This window comes from Pan paniscus, chromosome 6 (assembly GCF_029289425.2).
Source record: "Pan paniscus chromosome 6, NHGRI_mPanPan1-v2.0_pri, whole genome shotgun sequence".
In the NCBI taxonomy this organism is placed as follows: Eukaryota; Metazoa; Chordata; class Mammalia; order Primates; family Hominidae; genus Pan; species Pan paniscus.
In genome coordinates this window covers 10476404-10498434 of record NC_073255.2, presented here as the reverse complement: position 1 = coordinate 10498434, position 22031 = coordinate 10476404, and the positions used below count along the sequence as shown (strand labels likewise).

General features: G+C 54.0%; 2 protein-coding genes and 1 pseudogene across 5 annotated transcripts in view; 2 read left to right on the top strand and 1 right to left on the bottom strand.

Annotated features, from left to right (window-relative positions):
• The window catches only part of LOC100969650 (protein S100-A11-like), a 30464-nt pseudogene extending 28994 nt beyond the window's left edge, over positions 1-1470 (bottom strand).
• ACTB (actin beta) lies at positions 1208-4742 on the top strand. Its single transcript, XM_055114891.2, has 6 exons — positions 1208-1365; positions 2223-2351; positions 2486-2725; positions 3171-3609; positions 3705-3886; positions 3999-4742. Exons 2-6 carry the CDS (start codon positions 2229-2231, stop codon positions 4140-4142), a joined length of 1128 nt encoding a protein of 375 aa, XP_054970866.1. The 5' UTR covers positions 1208-1365; positions 2223-2228; the 3' UTR covers positions 4143-4742.
• Positions 4743-17149: 12407 nt separating this feature from the next.
• The window catches only part of FBXL18 (F-box and leucine rich repeat protein 18), a 37316-nt gene continuing 32434 nt past the window's right edge, over positions 17150-22031 (top strand). Inside the window, exon 1 of one of the 4 annotated variants that reach the window (XM_055114890.3) lies at positions 17150-18189. In XM_055114890.3, the coding sequence (XP_054970865.1) occupies positions 17812-18189 (378 nt within the window). In that variant the 5' untranslated portion in view covers positions 17150-17811. The remainder of the gene's footprint in view (positions 18190-22031) is intronic. The other 3 variants (XM_014345544.5, XM_008973177.5, XM_008973176.4) reach the window with 3 other exon arrangements.

Below are 22031 nucleotides of genomic sequence, written 5' to 3'. Positions count from 1 at the left end.
CTCCAAGGAGGGGGAGGAGGAGGAGGGCAGGTTCCTCTAGGCTGAGCCGAATGCCCCTCTGTGGTCCCACGCCACTGATCGCTGCATGCCCACCACCTGGGTACACACAGTCTCTGATTCCCGGAGCAGAACGGACCCTGCCCACCCGGTCTTGTGTGCTACTCAGTGGACAGACCCAAGGCAAGAAAGGGTGACAAGGACAAGGTCTTCCCAGGCTGGCTTTGAGTTCCTAGCACCGCCCCGCCCCCAATCCTCTGTGGCACATGGAGTTTTGGTCCCCAGAGTCCCCCAGCGGCCTCCAGATGGTCTGGGAGGGCAGTTCAGCTGTGGCTGCGCATAGCAGACATACAACGGACGGTGGGCCCAGACCCAGGCTGTGTAGACCCAGCCCCCCGCCCCGCAGTGCCTAGGTCACCCACTAACGCCCCAGGCCTGGTCTTGGCTGGGCGTGACTGTTACCCTCAAAAGCAGGCAGCTCCAGGGTAAAAGGTGCCCTGCCCTGTAGCGCCCACCTTCCCAGGGCTGCGGCTGGGTAGGTTTGTAGCCTTCATCACAGGCCACCTCCAGCCACTGGACCGCTGGCCCCTGCCCTGTCCTGGGGAGTGTGGTCCTGCGACTTCTAAGTGGCCGCAAGCCACCTGACTCCCCCAACACCACACTCTACCTCTCAAGCCCAGGTCTCTCCCTAGTGACCCACCCAGCACGTTTAGCTAGCTGAGCCCCACAGCCAGAGGTCCTCAGACCCTGCTTTCAGGGCAGTTGCTCTGAAGTCGGCAAGGGGGAGTGACTGCCTGGCCACTCCATGCCCTCCAAGAGCTCCTTCTGCAGGAGCATACAGAACCCAGGGACCTGGCACCCGTGCAGACCCTGGCCCACCCCACCTGGGCGCTCAGTGCCCAAGAGATGTCCACACCTAGGATGTCCCGCGGTGGGTGGGGGGCCCGAGAGACGGGCAGGCCGGGGGCAGGCCTGGCCATGCGGGGCCGAACCGGGCACTGCCCAGCGTGGGGCGCGGGGGCCACGGCGCGCGCCCCCAGCCCCCGGGCCCAGCACCCCAAGGCGGCCAACGCCAAAACTCTCCCTCCTCCTCTTCCTCAATCTCGCTCTCGCTCTTTTTTTTTTTTCGCAAAAGGAGGGGAGAGGGGGTAAAAAAATGCTGCACTGTGCGGCGAAGCCGGTGAGTGAGCGGCGCGGGGCCAATCAGCGTGCGCCGTTCCGAAAGTTGCCTTTTATGGCTCGAGCGGCCGCGGCGGCGCCCTATAAAACCCGGCGGCGCGACGCGCCACCACCGCCGAGACCGCGTCCGCCCCGCGAGCACAGAGCCTCGCCTTTGCCGATCCGCCGCCCGTCCACACCCGCCGCCAGGTAAGCCCGACCAGCCGACCGGGGCAGGCGGCTCACGGCCCGGCCGCAGGCGGCCGCGGCCCCTTCGCCCGTGCAGAGCCGTCTGGGCCGCAGCGGGGGGCGCATGGGCGGGGGGAACCGGACCGCCGTGGGGGGCGCGGGAGAAGCCTCTGGGCCTCCGGAGATGGGGGACACCCCACGCCAGTTCGGAGGCGCGAGACCGCGCTCGGGAGGCGCGCTCCGGGGGTGCCGCTCTCGGGGCGGGGGCAACCGGCGGGGTCTTTGTCTGGGCCGGGCTCTTGCCAATGGGGATCGCAGGGTGGGCGCGGCGGAGACCCCGCCAGGCCCGGTGGGGGCTGGGGCGCCATTGCGCGTGCGCACTGGTGCTTTGGGCGCTAACCGTGCGCGCTGGGAATTGGCGCTAATTGCGCGTGCGCGCTGGGACTCAAGGCGCTAACTGCGCGTGCGTTCTGGGTCCCGGGGTGCCGCGGCCTGGGCTGGGGCGAAGGCGGGCTCGGCCGGAAGGGGTGGGGTCGCCGCGGCTCCCGGGCGCTTGCGCGCACTTCCTGCCCGAGCCGCTGGCCGCCTGAGGGTGTGGCCGCCGCGTGCGCGCGCGCCGACCCGGCGCTGTTTGAACCGGGCGGAGGCGGGGCTGGCGCCCGGTTGGGAGGGGGTTGGGGCCTGGCTTCCTGCCGCGCGCCGCGGGGACGCCTCCGACCAGTGTTTGCCTTTTATGGTAATAACGCGGCCGGCCCGGCTTCCTTTGTCCCCAATCTGGGCGCGCGCCGGCGCCCCCTGGCGGCCTAAGGACTCGGCGCGCCGGAAGTGGGCAGGGCGGGGGCGACCTCGGCTCACAGCGCGCCCGGCTTTTCTCGCAGCTCACCATGGATGATGATATCGCCGCGCTCGTTGTCGACAACGGCTCCGGCATGTGCAAGGCCGGCTTCGCGGGCGACGATGCCCCCCGGGCCGTCTTCCCCTCCATCGTGGGGCGCCCCAGGCACCAGGTAGGGGAGCTGGCTGGGTGGGGCAGCCCCGGGAGCGGGCGGGAGGCAAGGGCGCTTTCTCTGCACAGGAGCCTCCCGGTTTCCGGGGTGGGGCCCGCGCCCGTGCTCAGGGCTTCTTGTCCTTTCCTTCCCAGGGCGTGATGGTGGGCATGGGTCAGAAGGATTCCTATGTGGGCGACGAGGCCCAGAGCAAGAGAGGCATCCTCACCCTGAAGTACCCCATCGAGCACGGCATCGTCACCAACTGGGACGACATGGAGAAGATCTGGCACCACACCTTCTACAATGAGCTGCGTGTGGCTCCCGAGGAGCACCCCGTGCTGCTCACCGAGGCCCCCCTGAACCCCAAGGCCAACCGCGAGAAGATGACCCAGGTGAGTGGCCCGCTACCTCTTCTGGTGGCCGCCTCCCTCCTTCCTGGCCTCCCGGAGCTGCGCCCTTTCTCACTGGTTCTCTCTTCTGCCGTTTTCCGTAGGACTCTCTTCTCTGACCTGAGTCTCCTTTGGAACTCTGCAGGTTCTATTTGCTTTTTCCCAGATGAGCTGTTTTTCTGGTGTTTGTCTCTCTGATTAGGTGTCTAAAACAGACAGTGTTGTGGGTGTAGGTACTAACACTGGCTCGTGTGACAAGGCCATGAGGCTGGTGTAAAGCGGCCTTGGAGTGTGTATTAAGTAGGCGCACAGTAGGTCTGAACAGACTCCCCATCCCAAGACCCCAGCACACTTAGCCGTGTTCTTTGCACTTTCTGCATGTCCCCCGTCTGGCCTGGCTGTCCCCAGTGGCTTCCCCAGTGTGACATGGTGCATCTCTGCCTTACAGATCATGTTTGAGACCTTCAACACCCCAGCCATGTACGTTGCTATCCAGGCTGTGCTATCCCTGTACGCCTCTGGCCGTACCACTGGCATCGTGATGGACTCCGGTGACGGGGTCACCCACACTGTGCCCATCTACGAGGGGTATGCCCTCCCCCATGCCATCCTGCGTCTGGACCTGGCTGGCCGGGACCTGACTGACTACCTCATGAAGATCCTCACCGAGCGCGGCTACAGCTTCACCACCACGGCCGAGCGGGAAATCGTGCGTGACATTAAGGAGAAGCTGTGCTATGTCGCCCTGGACTTCGAGCAGGAGATGGCCACGGCTGCTTCCAGCTCCTCCCTGGAGAAGAGCTACGAGCTGCCTGACGGCCAGGTCATCACCATTGGCAATGAGCGGTTCCGCTGCCCTGAGGCACTCTTCCAGCCTTCCTTCCTGGGTGAGTGGAGACTGCCTCCTGGCTTTGCCTGACATGAGGGTCACCCCTCGGGGCTGTGCTGTGGAAGCTAAGTCCTGCCCTCATTTCCCTCTCAGGCATGGAGTCCTGTGGCATCCACGAAACTACCTTCAACTCCATCATGAAGTGTGACGTGGACATCCGCAAAGACCTGTACGCCAACACAGTGCTGTCTGGCGGCACCACCATGTACCCTGGCATTGCCGACAGGATGCAGAAGGAGATCACTGCCCTGGCACCCAGCACAATGAAGATCAAGGTGGGTGTCTTTCCTGCCTGAGCTGACCTGGGCAGGTCGGCTGTTGGGTCCTGTGGTGTGTGGGGAGCTGTCACATCCAGGGTCCTCACTGCCTGTCCCCTTCCCTCCTCAGATCATTGCTCCTCCTGAGCGCAAGTACTCCGTGTGGATCGGCGGCTCCATCCTGGCCTCGCTGTCCACCTTCCAGCAGATGTGGATCAGCAAGCAGGAGTATGACGAGTCCGGCCCCTCCATCGTCCACCGCAAATGCTTCTAGGCGGACTGTGACTTAGTTGCGTTACACCCTTTCTTGACAAAACCTAACTTGCGCAGAAAACAAGATGAGATTGGCATGGCTTTATTTGTTTTTTTTGTTTTGTTTTGGTTTTTTTTTTTTTTTTTTTGGCTTGACTCAGGATTTAAAAACTGGAACGGTGAAGGTGACAGCAGTCGGTTGGAGCGAGCATCCCCCAAAGTTCACAATGTGGCCGAGGACTTTGATTGCACATTGTTCTTTTTTTAATAGTCATTCCAAATATGAGATGCATTGTTACAGGAAGTCCCTTGCCATCCTAAAAGCCACCCCACTTCTCTCTAAGGAGAATGGCCCAGTCCTCTCCCGAGTCCACACAGGGGAGGTGATAGCATTGCTTTTGTGTAAATTATGTAATGCAAAATTTTTTTAATCTTCGCCTTAATACTTTTTTATTTTGTTTTATTTTGAATGATGAGCCTTCGTGCCCCCCCTTCCCCCTTTTTTGTCCCCCAACTTGAGATGTATGAAGGCTTTTGGTCTCCCTGGGAGTGGGTGGAGGCAGCCAGGGCTTACCTGTACACTGACTTGAGACCAGTTGAATAAAAGTGCACACCTTAAAAATGAGGCCAAGTGTGACTTTGTGGTGTTGGCTGGGTTGTGGGCAGCAGAGGGTGAACCCTGCAGGAGGGTGAACCCTGCAAAAGGGTGGGGCAGTGGGGGCCAACTTGTCCTTACCCAGAGTGCAGGTGTGTGGAGATCCCTCCTGCCTTGACATTGAGCAGCCTTAGAGGGTGGGGGAGGCTCAGGGGTCAGGTCTCTGTTCCTGCTTATTGGGGAGTTCTGGCCTGGCCCTTCTACGTCTCCCCAGGTACCCCAGTTTTTCTGGGTTCACCCAGAGTGCAGATGCTTGAGGAGGTGGGAAGGGACTATTTGGGGGTGTCTGGCTCAGGTGCCATTCCTCACTGGGGCTGGTTGGCACCTGCATTTCCTGGGAGTGGGGCTGTCTCAGGGTAGCTGGGCATGGCGTTCCCTTGAGTGGGGGTGTTCCTAGCTGCCACACCTTTGCCTTCACCTATGGGATCGTGGCTGTCAGCCTTGAGGGTCAGCCTGACCCAGGCTCCCATAGGCTTAGGAGAGGCCGCAACTCCTGCCTGTTCACCCAGACAGAGGGGGACCTGGAATCAAAGTCAAGTTGGGGTGGGGGGTCCATGGGGCCATATCTGGCCTGCAGACAGCTCTGGTTAGCTATGGGCTGAGGTCTGGATTCTGCCTTGTGACTGGAGACTGGGCGCCATCCCGTGGCCTCTCAGGGCCCAGTTTGTTCGTGACCCATGCTGCAGAGGGAGATACCCAGGCTCCTGGACCTCAGGGCCTGCCTGGCACTGCAGGCCAGGTTCTTTTTTTACTTTTGAGACGGGGTCTTGTGTTGCCCAGGCTGGAGTGTAATGGCACAACCATGGCTCACTGCAGCCTCAACTTTGGGCTCAAGCAATTCTCCTGCCTCAGCCTCCCAAGTAGCTGAAACTACACAGGCATGCCCCAGCACGCCCAGCTAGTTGCAGGTCAGATTCTCATTGTTCTCCAGGGCCCTGAGTTAAATACTCTCGCAAGAAGAAACCAAGCCTGGCCTGCCTTCCCTCTGCTAGAAGCTGTGATTGACACCAGCAGAGAATGAAGGAAGAAAAGGGGGTGAGGATCCCTTGCAGGGATGCCGTTTACCCCAAACACCACCTGGTGCATAGCAGTTGTTCTGGAAATGATCCGGTCCCCCCAGGAAGCCTGGACTCTCAACTGTGCACAGTGGCCTACTGGCAGAGAGGAAGGTGGTACCCTTCCTCCTGTGTTATCTTGGAGGTCCCCTGAAGGGCTCTCTGGGGTGGTTCTAGCTTTTTTGGTCTGATTTCTGCAGTGGTGAGCCCTGGGCCACCTTGGGCCACTTAATCATTCAACCCCCATTCATTGAGTGACCACTCTACGGTGGGGGAGGCTACTGAGATGACCTGGACAAGGACCCTGCCCTGGAGGAGCTGTCAGTCTGGAAGTGAGGACTTAATTCATTTGCCCATTCATTCATTCATTCATTCATTGAGGACTTAATTCATTTGCTCATTCATTCATTCATTTGCTCATTCATTCATCCATCCATCCATCCATCCAATCACTATTTGTGCCAGATAGTGCGGGTATAGAGGAGAACCAACCAGTTGTGTTCCGTGTCCTCACCAGGCACCCAGTTTAATGGGGAAGACATCACAAGCACGAAGGCAAACAAATGAGTGTACAGTGACATGCTGTGATCATAGGAAGAGAGAGCAGAGACTTTGATGAACACGAGCATCGGGTGATGTTCATTATGTCGATTGTGGTGGTGGTCTTGCAGGTGTAGACATACTTCAAACCTTATCTAATTGGGCCTGCTGTGGTGACGCATGCCTGTAATCCCAGCACTTTGGGAAGCTGAGGTGGGAGGATCACTTGAGCCCAGGAGCTCAAGGCTGCAGTGAGCTATGATTGCACCACTGCACTCCAGCCTGGGTGACAGAACAAGACCCTGACTCTTAAAAATTAAAATAGGCCAGGCAGGCGTGGTGGCTTGCGCCTGTAATCGCAGCACTTTGGGAGGCTGAGGCAGGTGGGTCATTTGATCCCAAATGCAGCCTAGGCAGCATAGTGAGATCCTGTCTCAATTTTTTTCTTTTTTTTGAGATGGAGTCTTGTTCTGTCACCCAGGCTGGAGTGCAGTGGTGTGGTGTGATCTTGGCTTACTGCAACTTTTGCCTCCTGGGTTCAAGCGATTCTCCTGTCTCAGTCTCCTGAGTAGCTGGGATTACAGGCATGTGTCACCACGCCTGGTTAGTTTTTGTATTTTTCACAGATACAGGGTTTTGCCATGTTGGCCAGGCTGGTCTTAAACTCCTGACCTCAGGTGATCCACCCGCCTTGGCCTCCCAAAATGCTGGGATTACAGGCGTGAGCCACCACGCCCGGCGGTTGTGCACTCCTTATGAGCATCTAATGACTGATGATCTGTCACTGTCTCCCATCACCCCCAGATGAGACTATCTAGTTGCAGGGAAAGAAGCTCAGGGCTCTCATTGATCCTATATCATGATGAGTTGTAGAATTATTTTATCATATATTAGAATGTAATAATAGAGATGGTGTACCCAATAAGTGTAATGTGCTTGAATCATCCCAAAACCATCCCCCTGCCCCCATTCATGGGAAAATTATCTTCCATGAAACTGGTCCCTGGTGTCAAAAAGACGGGACTGCTGACATTGGTGATGCACAGCTGGGACAGCTTCACCCATAGGTTGACCAGCAACTTCAGCAGCTCCTGCTTCTTGCCAAGGAAGTCCCAGCCTTAATCTTGCGTATAGCTGCACAAGCGTCTGCTGCCACCACCTACTCCAAGAGAAAGAGGAAGAGGGCCAGAAACACAGATTTTAAAAAGCAAAGGGAGACCAGCCTGACCAACATGGTGAGACCTCATGTCTATTAAAAACACAAAAATTAGCCAGGCAGGGTGGCGTGCACCTGTAATCCTAGCTACTCGGGAGGCTGAGGCAGAAGAATCACTTGAATCTAGGAGGCAGAGGTTGCAGTGAGCCAAGATTGCGTCACTGCACTCCAGCCTGGGAGACAGAGTGAGACTCTGTCCCCTCCCCCAAAAAAACAAAGGAGCCAGGTGCAGTGTCTCACGCCTGTAATCCTAGCACTTTGGGAGACTGAGGCAGTCGGATCACGTGAAGTCAAGAGTTCATCCCAGCACTTTGGGAGACCGAGGCAGTTGGATCACATGAGGTCAGGAGTTCGAGACCAGCCTGGCCATCGTGGTGAAACCCCATCTCTACTGAAAATACAAAAAATTATCTGGGCATAGTGGTGCACACCTGTAATCCCAGCTGCTCAGGAGGCTGAGGCGGGAGAATCGCTTGAACTTGGGAGGTGGAGGTTGCAGTGAGCTGAGATTGCACCACTGCACTCTAGCCTGGGCAACACAGTGAGACTCCATTTCAAAAAAAAAAAAGCAAAGGATCATTGAACATGGGTAGACATGGGGGTAGGGAGAGAGGAGCTGTCACTCTTTTTCTGTTGTTTTATTTTTTGTAGAGATGGGGTCTTGCTATATTGCCCAGGCTGGTCTTGAACTTCTGGCCTCAAGCCATCCACTCGTCTTGGCTCCCCAAAGTGCTGGGTTTGCAGGTGTGAGCCATCACGTCCAGCCTATTTCATTTTTTACAATCAGAGTCTCACTCTGTCACCCAGGCTGGAGTGCAGCACTGTGATCATAGTTTACTGTAACCTCCAACTCCTGGACTCACACAATCCTCCCGCCTCGACCTCACATGTAGCTGGGACTACAGGTGTGGACCACCATGCCTGGCTAATTGGGCCGTCACTCTTGAGTAGGCTTCCCCAGAGGGCTTCCTGGAGGAAGAATGCTTGAGCTGGCTCCGGAGGCCAGAGGAGTCCCCTGGGGAGGTGGTGTGTCTCCGAGGCATGGACTGACTGGGGACACAGGCCCAAAGAGGAGATACAACCTCCAAGACAGAACGGAGCATGGGTTGATTGTCAGACACGTTGTCTATGTGGCTTTGGGAAGTCACATCACTGCCCATGTCCCCATTTGAGAATTGGGCATATCAGTGACAACTGGAGGGTGACAGTAGCGGGTGCACTCCATCAGTACTTTCATTTTATTTTATTCTTGTTATTTTTTTGAGACAGAGTCTCACTCTGTCACCCAGGCTGGAGTGCAGTGGTGCGATCTCGGCTCACTGCAACCTCTGCCTCTCGGGTTTAAGCCATTCTCTTGTCTCATCCTCCCTTGTAGCTGGGACTACAGGCACGTGCCACCATGCCTGGCTAATTTTTGTGTTTTTAGTAGACACAGGGTTTCGTTATATTGTACAGGCTGGTCTCAAACTCCTGACCTCAGGTGATCCGCCCGCCTTGGCCTCCCGAAGTGCTGGGATTACAGGCATGAGGCCCTTTTATTTTATTTATTTATTTTTTTAGATGGAGTTTCACTCTTGTCACCCAGGCTAGAGTGCAATGGCGTGTTCTCGGCTCGCTGCAACCTCTGCCTCTTGGGTTCAAGCGATTCTCCTGTCTCAGCCTCTTGAGTAGCCGGGATTTCAGGCACACGCCATCACATCAGGCTAATTTTTTTTGTATTTTTAGTAGAGATGGGGTTTCACTATGCTGGCCAGGCTGGTCTCGAACTACTAACCTCAGGTAATCCACCTGTCTCGGCCTCCTGAAGTTCTGGGATTACAGGTGTGAGCCACTACGCCTGGCTATTTTATTTTTATTTTTAGAGATGTGATCTTGTTCTGTTGCCCAGGCTTAGTGCAGTGGTGTAATCGTCGCTCACTGCAGCCTCAAACTCCTGGCCTCAAGTGATCCTTCTATCTGTTGGTCTCCTAGAGGGCTGGGATTACCAGCATGAGCCACTGCGCCTGGCCAAGACTTTCCTTTTTTTTTTTTTTTGAGACAGAGTCTTGCTCTGTCGCCCAGGCTGGAGTGCAGTGGGGCGATCTCGGCTCACTGCAGCCTCTGCCTCCCGGGTTCACGCCATTCTCCTGCCTCAGCCTCCCAAGTAGCTGGGAGTACAGGCACCTGCCACCACGCTCGGCTAATTTTTTGTATTTTTAGTAGAGATGGGGTTTCACCATGTTAGCCAGGATGGTCCCTATCTCCTGTCCTCGTGATCCGCCCGCCTCGGCCTCCCAAAGTGTTGGGATTACAGGCGTAAGCCACCATGCCCGGCCTAGAGATGGAGTTTCACCATGTTGGTCAGGCTGGTCTCAAACTCCTGACCTCAAATGATCCGCCCACCTCAGCCTCCCAAAGTGCTGGGATTACAGGTGTGAGCCGCCGCACCCGGCCTCACCTGGCTAATTTTTAAAAATCTTTTGTAGAGATGGAGGTCTCGCTGTATTGCTTGGGCTGATCTGAAACTCCTGGCCTCAAGCAGTCCTCTTGCCTCCACCTTCCAAAGTACTGGGATTACACGTATGAGCCACCTGTAATTAAATGCAAATATTTAATTAATCAAATATGACTAATTACTTAAATATTTAATTAATTAAAAATGCATATTTAATTACCCACGATGATGGAACACTTGATCTTAGCCAAAACGCTGAGTAGTGGTAACTATCCACAGTGATAAATGCCATCTAGGAATATTCTGAGGGACAATGGCAGAGGATGCGACGGAATCGTGACATGGTCTAGGGAAGGGTAGGGCTTCTGCAGAAGGGATGTGAGGAAGATGAAGAGAAATTAGCCGTAGTTGGGGTGAGGGCCACTCACCAAGGCGAGTAGCTCATGCAACGGCCCTGAGGCCATTAGGTATGAGTGGGAGGATCCCCAGGAGTGAGAAGGCCAGATATGCAGTTCAAGCCTGGCCCAGTGGCTCACACCTGTAATCCCAGCACTTTGGGAGGCTGAGACGGGTGGATCACTTGAGGTCAGGAGTTCAAGAGCAGCTTGGCCAAATGGCGAAACCCCGTCCCTACTACAAATACAAAAATTAGCTGGGCATGGTGACACGTGCCTATAATCCCAGCTAGTCAGGAGGCTGAGGCAGGAGAATCACTTGAACCCGGGAGGTGAAGGTTTCAGTGAGCTAAAATCGCGCCATTGCACTCCGGCCTGGGTGACAGAGTTAGACTCTGTCTTGGGGAAAAAAAAAAATTAGCTGGGTGTGGTAGCACATGCCTATAATCCCAGCTACTCGGGAGGCAAGGCTGGAGAATTGCTTGAACCTGGGAGGCAGAGGTTGCAGTGAGCTGAGATTGCATCATTGCACTCCAGCCTGGGCGACATGAGCAAAACTCCGTCTCAAAAAAAAAAACAAAAACGCAGTTCCAAAAAAGTTAATAGACTTTATTTTTTAGAGCAGTTTTAGGTTCCCAACAAAACTGAACGGTGAGTGCAGAGTTCCCAGGTACCCGCTGTCCCCAGACACCCACAGACTCCCCCTCTATCCACACGCCCACCAGAGGGCTACATGTTACAGTTGATGAAACTGCGTTGACACGGTATCACCCAGAGTCCACGGTTTACACTAGAATTCATACTTTTTTTTTTTTTTGAGACAGAGTCTCGCCCTGTCACCCAGGCTGGAGTGCAATGTCACCATCTCGGCTCACTGCAACCTCCGCCCCCTGAGTTCAAGCAATTCTCCTGCCTCAGCTTGCCGAGTAGCTGGGATTATAGGGGTGTGCCACCACACCAGGCTAATTTTTGTATTTTTAGTACAGACAGGGTTTCACCATGTTGACCAGGCTGGTCTCGAACTCCTGACCTCATGACCCACCTGCCTCGGCCTCCCAGAGTGCTGGGATTACAGGCGTGAGCCACAGCGCCCAGCCTAGAATTCATTCTTGAGTTTAGAGACTAGCCTGGGCAACACAGTGGGACTCTTTCTCTATTTAAGAAAGAGAGAAAGAAAAAGAAAAGGAAAGAAAGATAGATGATGGCGACCAGGCGCGGTGGCTCACACCTGTAATCCCAGCACTTTGGGAGGCCGAGGCGGTTGGATCACCTGAGGTCAGGAGTTGGGGACCAGCCTGGCCAATGTGGCGAAACCCCGTCTCTACTAAAAATACAAAAAAATGAGCTGGGTATGGTGGCAGGTGCCTGTAATCCCAGCTACTTGGGAGGCTGAGGCAGGAGAACCACTTGAACCCAGGGGGCAAAAGTTGCAGTGAGCTAAGATCATGCCATTGCACTCCAGCTTGGGAGACAAGAATGAAACTCCATCTCAAAAAAAAAAAAAGGAAGAAAAGAAAGATAGATGGTAGCATTGCAACCATCCTGGCTAATTTTTGTCGTAATGGGGTTTCGCCACTTGGCCCAGACTGGTCTCGAACTCCTGGACTCAAGGAATCTTCCCACCTCTGCCTCCCAAAGTGCTGGGATTACAGCCACTGCGCCTGGCTTCGGACCCCACTGTGGATGAATTGAAAAGGAGTGGAGAGTGGGGCGGTCACAGACCACTACCATAGCCTGCCTCATTTCCGGGTCCTGTGCCAGGGTCTCAGTGAACTCACAGGGCCTAGTGCTCTGTCCTGGCCTCAGGGTCCCACTGCCCACCACAGTCAGCCAGGTGCTCCAGGGGGCTCTCACACCATGAGCTGTGGGGACACTGTGAGGAACTGTCACCCAATTCCGGCCTCTCCAATCCCAGAAAGGCCTGTGTGAGAATAAGAGCAGCCAGGTGCTGGCACCGGCTCTGCCCCTGGGGTCTTTGCACCCAACACTCACTGGTTTCCATCTTTCTTTTTTTTCAAGATGGAGTCTCTCTCTGTCACCCAGGCTGGAGTGCAGTGGCGCAATCTCGGCTCACTGCAACCTCCGCCTCCTGGGTTCAAGTGATTCTTACGTCTCATCCTCTCGAGTAGCTGGGATTACAGGTGCCCGCCATCACACCAGGCGAATTTTTGTATTTTTAGTAGAGACTAAAGTGCTGAGATTACAGGTGTGAGCCACTGCACCCAGCCTCATTGGTTTTCATGTTGAATGTTCCTGAAACTTGGGGACACCCATGCAATGTGGGAGTCCTTCCTTACTAGAATTCATAACAGTATTAGTGGTTATAGTTTCTGTTGATTGAATCACTCCTCTGCACTGGACATGAGATGCATCATCTCATTCAATTCACCATTTATTTGGCAAACATCGATCAAGGGCCTGCTACTGCCAAGCACTGTTCTAGTGGAGGACAGAAAATAAACAGGTCAGGCTGGGCAGAGTGGCTCATGCCTGTAATCCCAGCACTTTGGGAGGTGGGAGGATCGCTTCAGCCCAGGAGTTTGAGATCAGCCTGGGCAACAAAGTGAGACCCTGTCAGTACAAAAAATAAACAAAATTAGCTGGACATTGTGGTGCATGCCTGTGGTCCCAGCTCTCCCTTGGGAGGCTGAGGTGGGAGGACTGCTTCAGTCCAGGAGTTGAGGCTGCAGACAGCTGTGATTGTGCCATTGCGCTCCAGCCTGGATAACAGAGCAAGATCCTGTCTAGGAAAGGAAAAAAAGGGAAGGGGGGGAGGAGAAGGGGAAAGGGAGGGAAAGGGGAAGGGAAGGACTGCTGCAATGAAAAACATATCTTGTGGCCAGGAGCGGTGGCTCATGCCTGTAATCCCAGCACTTTGGGAGGCCGAGGTGGGCAGATCACCTGAGGTCAGGAACTGGAGACCAGCCTCAACATGGAGAAACCCCGTCTCTACTAAAAATACAAAATTCGCCGGGCGCGGTGGCTCACGCCTGTAATCCCAGCACTTTGGGAGGCAGAGGTGGGCGGATCACGAGGTCAGGAGATCGAGACCACAGTGAAACCCCGTCTCTACTAAAAATACAAAAAATTAGCTGGGCGCAGTGGCGGGCACCTGTAGTCCCAGCTACTCGGGAGGCTAAGGCAGGAGAATGGCGTGAACCCGGAAGGCGGAGCTTGCAGTGAGCCGAGATCCTGCCACTGCACTCCAGCCTGGGCGACAGAGCGAGACTCCGTCTCAAAAAAAAAAACAAAAAAACAAAATTAGCCAGGCATGCCTGTAATCCCAGTTACTCGGGAGGCTGAGGCAGGAGAATTGCTTGAACCTGGGAGGCAGAGGTTGTGGTGAGCCAAGATCGTGCCGTTGCACCCCAGCCTGGGCAACGAGAGCGAAACTCCATCTCAAAAAAGAAAAGACAAAACAAAAAAAAAGAAAAGCACATCTTGTGACAGATTATAGGGAAAAAAGGAGGAATGGGTCAGAGAGGCTGGGAAAGAGAATTCCAGGGAAGACGTGCTAGGAAGATGCAACATTTGAGATATGGCCAGAACCAGCAAGACCAGGGGGAAAGTATTTTCCCCAGAGAAGGGACCCTTGAAGTGCGTAGATGAGACCTTGAGTGTTTCACACATCATGGACCAGAGTGGCTGGGCAGAGGAGAAAGGAGGAGGACAGGCAGGTGGCAGGAGGCCTGGAGGAGAGAAACTTCAGGGTTCTGTGAAACTCTCCCAGATGCTTGCCTGGGCCAGAATTAGGCCCCAATAGCAAACAATGGGAACTATCATTAACACTATTTTTTTTTTTTTGAGGCAGAGTTTCGCTCTTATTGCCCAGGCTGGAGTGCGGTGGCGTGATCTTGGCTCACTGCAACCTCTGCCTCCCAGGTTCAAGAGAGTCTCCTGTCTCAGCCTCCCAAGTACCTGGGATTACAGGCGCCCGCCACCATGCCTGGCTAATTTTTGTATATTTAGTAGTGACGAGGTTTTGAATGTTGGCCAGGCTGGTCTTGAACTCCTGACCTCAGGTGATCTGTCCTCCTCGGCCTCCCAAAGTTCTGGGATTACAGGTGTGAGCCACTACACCCGCCCCAACACTCATTTTTGTGATACCTAAAGTTGTACTTTACTGTGGACGAAACCATGAGCTCTTTGGGGGCAAGGACTGTCCCTCTGTTCCCCAGCCACCCCCGTGATCCACAATTGGAGCTCACCAGAGACCTCTTCATACTAATAAGTGGATCAAGCCTATGAAGTTGGAGGGGGAAAGAGGCCTGGGGGTTATGAGATGAAACTCAATGTGCTAGGGTAAACAGTGTCCGCCAGATATTCATGTCCACCTGGAACCTCAGAATACGGCCTTATTTATTTATTTATTTATTGAGACGGAGTCTTGCTCGTCGCCCAGGCTGGAGTGCAGTGGCGCGATCTCCGCTGATTGCAAGCTCCGCCTCGTAGGTTCATGCCATTCTCCTGCCTCAGCCTCGTGAGTAGCTGGGACTACAGGCGCCTGCCACCATGCCCAGCTAATTTTTTGTATTTTTAGTAGAGATGGGTTTCACCGTGTTAGCCAGGATGGTCTCCATCTCCTGACCTCGTGATCTGCCTGCCTCGGCGTCCCAAAGTGCTGGGATTACAGGCATGAGCCATGGCCCCCGGCCTAGAATATGGCCTTATTTGTAATGGGGTCTTTGCAGATGTAATTAGTTAAGGTGAAATCATGTTGGATTGCAATTAGTTAAGGTGAAATCATGCTGGATTAAGATGAGCCCTGGCCGGTTGCGGTGGCTCACGCCTGTAATCCTAGCACTTTGGGAGGCCGAGGCGGGCGGATCACAAGGTCAAGAGACCGAAACCATCCTGGCCAAAGTGGTGAGACCCCGTTTCTACTAAAAATACAAAAATGAGCTGGGTGTGGTGGCACGTGCCTGTAATCCCAGCTACTCGGGAGGCTGAGGCAGGAGAATCGCTTGAACCCGGGAGGCGGAGGTTGCAGTGAGCCAAGTTCGTGCCATTGCACTCCAGCCTGGGTGACAGAGCCAGACTCCGTCTCAAAAAAAAAAAAAAAAAAAAAAGACGAGCCCTTAAATCCAACATGACTGGTGTCCTTAGAAGACGAAGAGAGGACACATAGAGAGACAGTGGGGAGACGGCCACCTGAAGACCGAGGAAGACATTGCAGTAATGAGCTGCAGGCCGAGGGACTCCAAGGATTTCAGGGAACCACCCAAGCTACGAAAAATGTTGGCATGGTGGTTCACACCTGTAATCCCAGCACTTTGGGAGGCTGAGGCAGGAGGATCACTTGAACCCAGGAGTTCAAGATCAGACTGGGTAACACAACAAGACCCTGTCTCTATTAAAAAATATATGAAATTGGCTGGGCGTGGTGGCTCACGCCTGTAATCCCAGCACTTTAGGAGGCCGAGGTGGGCAGATCACGAGGTCAGGAGATCGAGACCATCCTGGCTAACACAGTGAAACCCCGTCTCTACTAAAAATACAAAAAATTAGCTGGGCGTGGTGGCAGGCGCCTGTAGTCCCAGCTACTTGGGAGGCTGAGGCAGGAGAATGGCGTGAATCCGGGAGGTGGAGCTTGCAGTGAGCTGAGATCACGCCACTGTACTCCAGCCTGGGCGACAGAGCGAGACTCCATCTCAACAAAAAAATATGAATATATGTATATTTATATATGTGTATATATATATAAAATTAAAAGGAAAAAGCAAGGGAGGATCCTCTAGAGCCTTTGAAGGGAGCATGATCCACTATCATCTTTATTTACAATTTCTGGCCTCTGGAACTGTGAGAGAAGACATTTCTGCTGTTTACGCTACCCCGTTTGTGAAACTTTGTTAGGCCAACCCTAGAAAATGAATACACTTGCTTAGGGTCACCCAGAATTAGTTCTAGTATTCAAACCCAGTTCTTTTTTCTTTCTTTCTTCTTTTTTTTTTTTCATGATTTTAAGATTTTATTTTATTTTTTTGAAATGGAGTCTCGCTCTGTTGCTCAGGTTGGAGGTCCCATCTTGGCTCACTGCAACCTCCATCTCCTGGGTTCAAGCAATTCTGCTGCCTGAGCCTCCCAAGTAGCTGGGATTACAGGTGCACACCACCACGCCTGGCTAATTTTTGTATTTATTTTTTTAGTAGAGACGGGGTCAGGCTAGTCTCGAACTCCTGACCTCAGGTGATTCACCTGCCTCGGCCTCCCAAAGTGCTGGGATTACAGGCATGAGCCACCGTGCCTGGCCTTTCTTTTTTTTTTTTTTCTTTCTTCGTCTTATTTTTTTGTAGAAAGAAGTCTTGCTGTGTTGCCCAGGCTGGTCTCAAACTCCTGGGCTCAAGCGATCCTCCTGCCTCAGCCTCCCAAAGTGCTGGGATTACAGGCATGAGCCACTGTGCTTGGCCTCAAACCCAGTTCTTTTGATTCCAGAGAATGAACTTTCCCCAGGGATTTTTATTAGTAAAATATTTTTATGTATTTATTTGTTGAGGAGACAAGAGTCTTGCTCTGTCATCCAGGCTGGAGTGGAGTGGCGCAATCTCAGCTCACTGCAGCCTGGAACTCCTGGGCTCAAGCGATCCTCCCCCTCAGTCTCCAGGAAATGTTTATTTTTTGTAGAGGGCGTGGGGGTTCTTGCTGTGTTGCCCAGGCTGGTCTGAACGACTGGCCTCAAGGGATCCTCCCACTTGGGCCTCCTGAAATGCTGGAATTACAGGCGTGAGCCATCCTCTCGGCTCTAAGTATGTATGTATGTATGTATGTATGTATTTATTTTGAGACGGAGTCTCACTCTGTTGCTCCATCTGGAGTGCAGTGGCCAGATCTCAGCTACTGCAACCTCCGTCTCCCGGGTTCAAGCAATTCTCCTGCCTCAGCCTCCCGAATAGCTGGGACTACAGGCGTGCGCCACCACGCCCAGCTAATTTTTGTATTTTTAGTAGAGACAGGGTTTTACCATGTTGGCCGGGCTAGTCTCAAACTCCTGACCTCAGGCGATCCGCCCGCCTCGGCCTCCCAAAGTGCTGGGGTTACTGGCATGAGCCACCAAGCCCGGCCGGGTCTAATTATTTTAAAACGCAAACGCTTAAGTATGAGGGTGCATACATTCATGTTTACTTAGCAAATATGTATTCAGTCAGTGTCTATCACATTCCAGGGATAGTTTCAGGTATTGGGAAATCCTGTCCCTGCTTACAGTTTATTAGAGGAGGATCAAAAAAAAAAAAAAAAAAAAGATACCGTCGGTCAGATGGTGCAAAAATCTATAGAGACACAGGATGAGAGGCAAGTTTCGGGGCGTGTGTGAAGGTAAAGAGGAGGCGACGCTATTCCATGAGGAGTGCGGTGCTCACGACCTGTGGCATTTGCACACGAAAGACAGTGGGAAGGGCAGATGCAAAAGCCTAGCGCGAGGAACGTGCTAGGCCGGCATCGGGAGTCCGGGTGGCTGGAAAGGAGCGTGCAGACGGCAGAGGGGCCTAAGAACGAGCTCAGAGAAGAGGCAGAGGTCCTTGGAGCCCTTCTTGGCTCCCTCGTGCTCCAGCACCTCCCCGGACGGAGCCACATTCAACATGGCGGCCCGCCTGCGGACGAACGGAAGTGCGTGTCGGCGGGCGCCGGAAGTGACGAGAGCTCGCTCCTTGCCGGGGTCTCGGTTGAGCCGTGGACGCGCCGGCTTCGAGCATCCCTAGCCGGGCAGGTGGGAGGCCCGGGGTTGCGGATCCCGCGGCCGCGGTTCGGACCCGCCGGCGACATGGCCAGCTCCGGAGAGGTACTGTCCGCGACTGTCTCCGCTCTGCTTCTGCCTCGGCGGCCTCGGTCTCCCTGGGTTCTTCCATCCCGACCCGGGTTCCCTTGCATCCTTTCTATCCCGACCCCTACCCCGCCCCGTCCTTCCCATCCTGACCCTGGCCTTGCCCCTGCTCCCGTCCTTCCCGCATCCTGTCCCCAAGACTCCTACCCTGTCTCGGAAGGCACAAGCTGTCTCCCCCTTCGCTCGTGCATTCCTGATCGCCAGAGTTGTCCCCGTCTCTCCGTCCCCTGAGGGTCCAGGCTCCTCCGAGACCCCTTTCTCAGTGCCCCGGTTCCTTGGCTGGGCCCCTGCAGCCCTGGGACATTCCCCCTCCGTGCCCACGTCCCACTCCATCTTCTATCTCTGGATGCTCAGTTTCAGCCCCAGCCCACTTCTCCCTGGAGCCTGCTTGCTGAATGACGTGGGGGGTGGGTGATGGAGGAAAAGCCATTTCACCTGAGGGACTTACGACGTACCCTGGAATTCTTTCCCAACACTCCCCAAATCTGGGTCCGATGGAGAAGCCCGCCGCGTCCCTGTAACGTGGTGCAAAGTATTTTCTCTGCAGACAGGGGTGCAGCGGGGACTCTAGACTCTGACTAGTGGCTTCCCGTTGATGCTTCCTGCCTATCTGTATGGGCACCTGGGTTGGTATCTGTCACCTTTCAGGTCTCAGATCGTTGGGTGCACTTCGCAGATTTAGGAGCTTGCCTGGGTTCTAGGGAGCAAGAGTGAGAGGCTCAAGTGTCTTCCTCAGAGTGATGGGGCAGGGGTCTCTCGAGATGGCTGGGGGTCGCTGTGCTCACCGCCCTTCTACATTTGAAGTGAATTTGGCCTAGAAATGACCTCAGTGGCTTCTTGATTGACAAGGAACGGTGTGTGGCTCAACTGCAGATTTATAAGATTGAAATGAAGATTCCAGTTATCTGTGTGTGCTTGGGGTCAGGGAAGAAGGGGGGTCCTGGTACCTTGGTCTTACAGAATTACAGCTCAAAGCCCCCTCTGTTCCTTGTTTGTTTGTTCTTTGTTTTTGAGACAGAGTCTCGCTCTGTCGCCCAGGCTGGAGTGCAGCGGTGTGATCTGCAACCTCCGCCTCCCCTGCTCAAGCGATTCCCCTGTCTCAGCCTTCCAAGTAGCTGGGGTTACAGGTGTGCATCACCACACCTGGCTAATTTTTGTATTTTCAGTAGAGACGGGGTTTCGCCATGTTGGCCAGGCTGGTCTCGAACTCCTGACCTCAGGTGATCCACCCGCCTTGGCTTCCCAAAGTGTTGGGATTACAGGCGTGAGCCACAGCACTCAGCTGGACTCTGCTTTTTTTTTTTTTTTTTTTTTTAAATAGCACTTCACATGGTTCAGTGCCTCTTTTTCTTTTTCTTTCTTTTTTTTTCGAGACGGAGTCTCGCTCTGTTGCCCAGGCTGGAGTGCAGTGGCGTGATCTCGGCTCATTGCAAGCTCCGCCTCCCGGGTTCATGCCATTCTTCTGCCTCAGCCTCCCGAGTAGCTGGGACTACAGGCGCCCGCCACCACGCCCAGCTAATTTTTTGTATTTTTTTTTTACTAGAGACGGGGTTTCACCGTGTTAGCCAGGATGGTCTCAATCTCTTGACCTCGTGATCCACCCGCCTCGGCCTCCCAAAGTGCTGGGATTACAGGCGTGAGCCACCACGCTCGGTCTCAGTGCCTCTTTTTCTCGAGTATTAAAAATGATCCTGGCAGGGCATGGTGGCTCTTGCCTGTAATCCCAGCACTTTGGGAGGCCAAGGTGGGTAGATTGCTTGAGCCCAGGAGTTCGAGACCAGCCAGGGGAACATGGAAGCCCTGTCTCTACAAAAATTAGCTGGCTGTGGTAGCTCACGCCTGTAATCCCAGCACTTTGGGAGGCTGAGCGGGCAGGTCAAGAGGTCAGGAGTTCGAGACCAGCCTGGCCAACATGGTGAAACCCCCATCTCTACCAAAAATACAAAAAAATTAGCCAGGCATGGTGGCACACGCCTGCAGTCCCAGCTATCCGAGAGGCTGAGGCAGGAGAATCCCTTGAATCCGGGCAGTGGAGGTTGCAGTAAGCTGAGATCATGCCAGTGCACTCCAGCCTTGGCGACAGAGCGAGACTCTGTATCAAAACAAAACAAAACAAAAATTAGCCAGGTATGGTGGTGTGCACCTGTAGTCCCAGCTACTGGGGAGGCTGAGGTGGGAGGATTGCTTGAGCCTGGGAGGTGGAGGTTGTACTGAGCTGAGATCATAGCACTGCACTGCATCCTGGGCAACAGAGTAAAACCGTGTTCTCCCTAAAAATAAAAAACCATTAAAACCCCATAAAAACTCCCTGGCTAGGCGTGGTGGCTCTTGCCTATAATCCCAGTGCTTTGGGAGGCCAAGATAGGAAGATTGCTTGAAGCCAGGAGTTCGAGACCAGCCTGGGCAACATAACAAGATCCCATTTCTACAAAAATTACAAAATTAGCCTGGTGTGGGGGCATGCGGCTGTAGTCCCATCTATTCGGGAGGCTGAGGCAGGAGGATCACTTAAGCCCAGGAGGCCATCGCTGCAGTGAGCTATGATTGTGCTACTGCACTCCCGCTTGGGAGACGGAGTGAAATCCTGTCTCAAACAAAGTAAATAAAAAATGCTCCCTGTTCAGAAGGCATTCCTGGAGTGGTGGGGAAATCATTAGTTTGTCTGATGAGGCTGGAAGGGGAGACCTGGTCAGCTGTGGGAGGCAGTGAGTTAGGTGTGCCTGGAGAGTACTGGGAGGGCTTCCCTGAGGAAGGAGCTTTTGAGCTGAAGTTTGAGAGTGTAGCAGTTTCCCTTGCTTGGTGGCATGTCTGGTCAAGGGGACAGCTTGTGCATAGGCTGGGTAGCAGCAGTGCTGTATCTTAAGGGACGGCCTAGAAAATGTCAAGCAGATAAGCAAAGTCCTAAGAAGAGGGGCATTGGAGAAACAGTAAAGACTTTAACATCGTTTATCCCTTTAGATCACGCCTGCGATTGAAGACTTTTCAAATTTCTTGCTATATTGCTTAGGTTGGTCTCCAACTCCTGGGCTCAAGCTGTCCTCCCACCTTGTCCTTCCAAAGTGCTGGGGTTATAGGTGTGAGCCACCGTACCTGGTCAGTTTTTTGTTGTTGTTGTTGAGACAGCGTCTTGCTCTGTCACCCAGGCTGCAGTGCAGTGGCACGATCTTGGCTCATTGCAGCCTCTACCCCCTGGATTCAAGAGATGCTCCTGCCTCAGCCTCCCAAGTAGCTGGGATGACAGGTGCCTGCCACCACGCCTGCCTAATTTTTGTATTTTTGCAGAGACGGGGTTTTACTATATTGGCCAGGCTGGTCTGGAACTCCAGGACTCAAGTGAGGCCGTCCTCCACCTCCCAAAGCTCTGGGATTACAAGCGTGAGCCAGTACGACGGTCTGTTTTTGTTACTTTTCTGAGACAGGCACTCATTCTGTCATCTAGGCTGGAGTGAAGAGGCACAACCATGGCTCGCTACAACCTTGAACTCCTAGGCTCAAGAGATCCTTCTGCTGTGGGCTCCCAAAGTGCTGGGATTACAAGTGTGAGCCGCTGTGCCTGGCCCCTAAACACTTTTGTTTTTTTTTTTTGAGACGGAGTCTCGCTTTGTCGCCCAGGCTGGAGTGCAGTGGGGCAATCCCAGCTCACTGCAGCCTCCGCCTCCTGGGTTCAAGTGATTCTCTTGCCTCAGCCTCCTGAGTAGCTGGGATTACAGGCGCCTGCCACCACATCTGGCTAATTTTTGTGTTTTTAGTAGAGACGGGGTTTCACCATGTTAGTCAGGCTGGTCTCAAACTCCTGACCT

Bases quoted from the DNA above. Each gene is read 5' to 3' on its own strand.
- ACTB (XM_055114891.2), top strand. From the start codon at position 2,229: ATGGATGATGATATCGCCGCGCTCGTTGTCGACAACGGCTCCGGCATG. The intron at 2,352-2,485 runs GTAGGGGAGCTG...TTTCCTTCCCAG, and splicing joins TGGGGCGCCCCAGGCACCAG to GGCGTGATGGTGGGCATGGG. The intron at 3,610-3,704 runs GTGAGTGGAGAC...TTTCCCTCTCAG, and splicing joins CTTCCAGCCTTCCTTCCTGG to GCATGGAGTCCTGTGGCATC.